Source organism: Carassius auratus, chromosome 15, assembly GCF_003368295.1.
Source record: "Carassius auratus strain Wakin chromosome 15, ASM336829v1, whole genome shotgun sequence".
In the NCBI taxonomy this organism is placed as follows: domain Eukaryota; kingdom Metazoa; phylum Chordata; class Actinopteri; order Cypriniformes; family Cyprinidae; genus Carassius; species Carassius auratus.
In genome coordinates this window covers 871,856-876,855 of record NC_039257.1, presented here as the reverse complement: position 1 = coordinate 876,855, position 5,000 = coordinate 871,856, and the positions used below count along the sequence as shown (strand labels likewise).

General features: G+C 36.3%; 2 protein-coding genes across 4 annotated transcripts in view; one reads left to right on the top strand and one right to left on the bottom strand.

Annotated features, from left to right (window-relative positions):
• Window positions 1–5,000, top strand: part of LOC113114651 (leucine-rich repeat and fibronectin type III domain-containing protein 1-like) — a 680,315-nt gene that overhangs the window by 597,681 nt on the left and 77,634 nt on the right. The window lies entirely within an intron of this gene.
• Window positions 3,043–5,000, bottom strand: part of LOC113114680 (T-cell surface glycoprotein CD3 epsilon chain) — a 2,460-nt gene continuing 502 nt past the window's right edge. For both annotated transcript variants that reach the window (XM_026281596.1, XM_026281597.1), the window contains exons 3-5: window positions 4,875–5,000; window positions 4,421–4,473; window positions 3,043–4,052 (exon numbers count right to left, since the gene is read on the bottom strand). The exon at window positions 4,875–5,000 is cut by the window's right edge and continues 9 nt beyond it. In XM_026281596.1, the coding sequence (XP_026137381.1) occupies window positions 3,996–4,052; window positions 4,421–4,473; window positions 4,875–5,000 (236 nt within the window). In that variant the 3' untranslated portion in view covers window positions 3,043–3,995. The remainder of the gene's footprint in view (window positions 4,053–4,420; window positions 4,474–4,874) is intronic.

Genomic DNA, 5,000 nt, shown 5'->3' with positions numbered 1-5,000 from the left:
CAATGCATCCTTCACTGCAGGAGCGGATCTAGAAAAATACTGATGGGTGGCGAGAAGGGGGCAGGATTTTATTCGGGGTGGCAACATATGGCAGACGTATATGTACTGAATTTAGTCACAGTTATCACAGATTGATGATAAATATATGTGCACACTACAAAAGGACACAGCTATCATTTACAAACTTAATCTCATGCAATCAATGTCTTGCATTTGAAACAGTTCATATAAGGAATAAGTGACCATACCCCATAAGCCCCACACACTCACTAATGCATACAGTATGCATCCACATGTCATTAAGAGCATTATAAAAGATTCAGTGTTATCAATATGTCAATTTATTATAAGAAACAAGATTTTAACAGCCAATGACATCTACAGCTGGGGAGACTCAACTGATTTTCTACAGTTTAGTGTTAATCATCATCTAACTCAACCAGTCAAGAGCTACATTTAGCCTTAGATGTTATATGAATATGGTCCTGAAGCATAGCTTTTATTAGCTGACAATAATCATAAATAAATAAACATTATAGGCACAAATACAAATGTACTTTTAGAAATAGTTTCTGAAAAATATGGTGTTATTGTTTTGGCAAGCTTAAATTAAAACTTCTATGAAAACTTGTGTGATATTCCTTTAAAATAATGTTTTAGTATATCTTTTTAAATTATATTTTACTAAGCAATTTCTTACATAATTTCTTTGAGTTAGACCAAACTTTTATTTTGTTGGGTTGTAACCAGAGTTTCTGCGTTTTTTAATTAACTATTATTATTAGCTAATAGGAAGTATAGCATATCAAGTATGATAATACTTGAAGTATAGCGTACTCTACTGTGCAATAGTAATGTATTTCTGTTTGAATTTCTTCAAAATGTTATTTTGACAGGTTGTCGTAAAGTCATTGGCGTTTCTGTCAGTCTGTGTATTCGATACGAATGAATGACGATAGTTTTATCAAATGAAATGGTGAAATCCTCTCATAGCACACTGACGTGCACATGTGAAGCCTACATCATGTGTTAATATAGTGAAGAGCTGAAAACACCACGCGTGCTTCAGTGTGTGTGTGTGTGTGTGTGTGTGTGTGTGTAGTAGAGCACACATTCCCAGAGACGTGTATAACAACACCTTAAGGGTTCCCATAAGCAGGATTTATTGTTGTGCCCCCCTTCCTCAAATATGATGATGGAAAAAAACTACTATAGGGGTGAAAAAATAACTTTAATCAAATAAAAAACTAAATGAATAAATTGTATTATTTACAAATCACAATTGTAGCTCTCGACATTTACCTGTGGCTATAACTTTATTATGACTCTAATTTATTTTATAGTCTCAAGCATTCAGAAATCATGCAGAAGGAAACTAAGCAGTTTTACTATGATAAAACCATGGTTTATTTTAGTAAGGGTTGTGACATGCACGTTTTTTGTTGAAGAAATTATAAAGCCTGTGTCATCTATAGCAAAAAGGTGTCCAAAAATGAAAGATTTAGTGAATATTTGAATGAAATGTTTGGTCAGTATCCTAAACAAGGATTTGATTGTCCTGTAAGTGTAACAGCAGCAATCACATGACATTTGTAATAACATGTACATAAATAGTTTATTTAGTATTTGCCTACATTATGTATTTTAACAGTGTTATTATTAACCAATCATTATTGCCTCATTATTTTTTTATATAATGCATTTTAAGCCATTTTAAAGGCTATTGATGGCTTAGGTCTGTTTTTATAGCAACAACAACAACAAAAAAAATATTACAGTATATTAATACTTTGTAAATTATTAGAGTTTGGGGTTCGCGAATCATTTGAGTCAGTTCGAGGATTGTGAATCATTTGAATCAGTTCGGGAGTTCGTACCGGGATCGCGAATCATTTGAGTCAGTTCGGGAGTTCAAAACGGGTTCGCGAATCATTTGAGTCAGTTTGGGGATCGCAAACTATTTTAATCAGTTCGGGAGTTTGGAGCGGGATCGCGAATCATTTGAATCAATTCGAGAGTTCGGAGCGGGTTCGCGAATCATTTGAGTCAGTTTGGGAGTTCAAAACGGGTTCGCGAATCATTTGAGTCAGTTAGGGAGTTCGGAGCGGGTTCGCGAATCATTTGAGTCAGTTTGGGGATCGCGAATCATTTGAATTAGTTCGGGAGTTTGGAGCGGGATCGCGAATCATTTGAGTCAGTTTGGGGATCGCGAATCATTTGAATCAATTCGAGAGTTTGGAGCGGGTTCGCGAATCATTTGAATCAATTCGAGAGTTTGGAGCGGATTCGCGGATCATTTGAGTCAGTTCGGGAGTTCGGAGCGGGATCACGAATCACGAAAGATTCGCGCTAGTAAATTTTCAAATAGGCAATAACCTTTAATTCGTTGCTGGCAACTGGGGTGGCAGCAGGGGTGACAAGGCTTTCTTTTAGGGTGGCATATTTAATAATTTCTTGATTTCTTGATTGTGGCAAGGTCTGTGAAAATGTCCCCAGGGAAAGTCAAAAATATAAACCATTAGCCTAACCGGGTCAGTAGAAGATCAGGATCAGGATCATAACAGTTGTACACAGATCTGTAGAACACCTAGGTTACATCATCATACTTTAAAATGAAAACATTTAAATATGTACATGAAAAGAAAACAGGATGACTTTGAATAGCATCCGTGTAAAACTGTGAGGAAGAGCTAAGTCTTGCACATGTTCTTCATGGTCTGAGAGTGACTTCCTGTATACGCAGGAAGTAATGGATACCAAAAACAAAGGTTGAAATGTATGTGTGTGAAAGAAGAATAAGTGTGTGAGAGTGGCAGAATGAGTTATAGCTTGTACAATACTTCATACAAACGCATACCACACACACACACACACACACACACACACACACACACACACACACACACAGTGCTCTGCATACACACATGAGAACTATGTGTATATACCGGTGTATGTGTGTGAGTGTGTGTGTGTACTATCTGTGTGTGTGTATGTGAATGTGTTAATTGTATAAACGTTTTAAAGCACAAATCAACACTCAACTTTCACAAAATCAGCTTTATTTGTCATGTATATCTCTCAGTGCAGCACCTGAGTTATACAGTGTGTTAACACTTCACAACACAGCGCCACTCTTCAGGTTTAACTAATGCACAGACAATCATGAGTTAATATATAACTCACAAACAACTAAAGCATTTATTAATAACTACTGCATCAACATTCTGTATGATACATAAATTAACTAACCAATAAATTGTTATTAGTTACATGTATTATAATGTATTAATTCCCTAATAACATATAATAATAACTAATAATGTAAATGTGTATGTTAATTACCACGATGGGTCGAAGCCATGCATTTCAGCTTATGACACATGTAACTAATAACAATTTTTTGATTATATAGAAAAAGAAATGAGAGAAAAACAAATTATTCATTGAATTTACAATTTTGCAATCAATTTATTTTAGTTACATTTAAATAAACAAATATAGTTGACTAACTTTGAACATTCTATATATATAAAAATAAAATATAGCCATAGCCACTTACTTGTTTCAGTGTAGTTATTCTTGAGTTATATATTAACGCCTGATTTTCTGTGCATTAGTTAAGCATGAATTATTGCATGTTTGTAATATAATGTAATAATTGTCTAAGTCTAAAGTTAATTGTTATTGTGAAATGAGACAGTTGTACATCAGAACATGAAGGTTTCTCTTGAAGTGTGTAAACAAGACGATTCTGAAATCAAAAGTGTGAAATGACACAATCTTCTCAGCACAGATGCTGTTTCCATCATCAGTTTCCGATGTTTCATGAGCTGAACTTTCCACACACACACACACTCACACTCACACACACTCACACACAGTTACCGTATAAAACAGAACACTAATGTATAAACCTGTACAGAGGAACAAGCGTTTAAGAAACCCTATGAATCACCAGAGTTTGATTTACAGTAATCCAGACGTCTGAACAGAGTCTACTTATTGAGGCCTGCGTACAACCCATCACCGCTGCGCATCTTCGGATCCAGAGCCTGAGAAAACATCACAAACACCAGGATATCAATCAGAAGATTAGAGTTAATCATCAGAGACATCAGTGTAATCAATGACCAAGACACTGGAGCTCAGTGTACACAGAGAATCAACAGCAGCTCAGACACGATTCACTGAATCACTGACTCACTGACTCACTGAATCACTGAATCACTCACTAGTAGAGCCAGGGGTGTTAACTAGGTTAGTAGCTGGTTTCTGTGAGAGCAGTGCAGTGAACTGCTGTTACTATAGCAACACTGGATTACTGACCAATCACAGCGCACCTAAACTTTGATCTCATTCTGATGAATAAAACATTCAGTGTTGTGAGAAGTTCTGCTTTGGTTCGTTTTGTCAGACGTACCGCATAGTCCTGGTTTGGAGGTCGAGGAGGGTTCATTGGTCGGGAATTTGATACTGTGAATTAAAACAGAATAAATCATGAAAATGTTTAATGTTGAATAGTTTTTTACACTCACTAGAACACATGCTCGACACAACTCTTCAGATCTCAAACTAATTCATGTAACATCAAAACAATGTCGTGTATAAATGCTTCACGCTTCTCATGCAACATCTTTCTCCCTTTTGAATCTGAAATGAACACTGTATAGATGTTGATTTGTAATATATGTGTAATATGTTCACTGTGGTCTTCTTTTATGGGGTTTGTGATGTCAGTCTGGTGCTACTGTAGAAATATCGCAGTGTTCTTCAGTTCTGAATCATATGTGTGTGTTGAACTGAAGCCGATCAGGTTGGTGTAAGTGTCCTGTAAGCTGATGGATGTCTGAGATGGTGTGGTGTGTGTTCTGCACCTTTCTTCGGTTTGCTGTCACTGTTTCTGGCAGAACAGAAGTAGATGATGAGTATAACTCCTCCTGTGATCAGTAGATCTATGATCATGACGCCCCACGCCATCACTCCGCTCAACTCATAGCAGT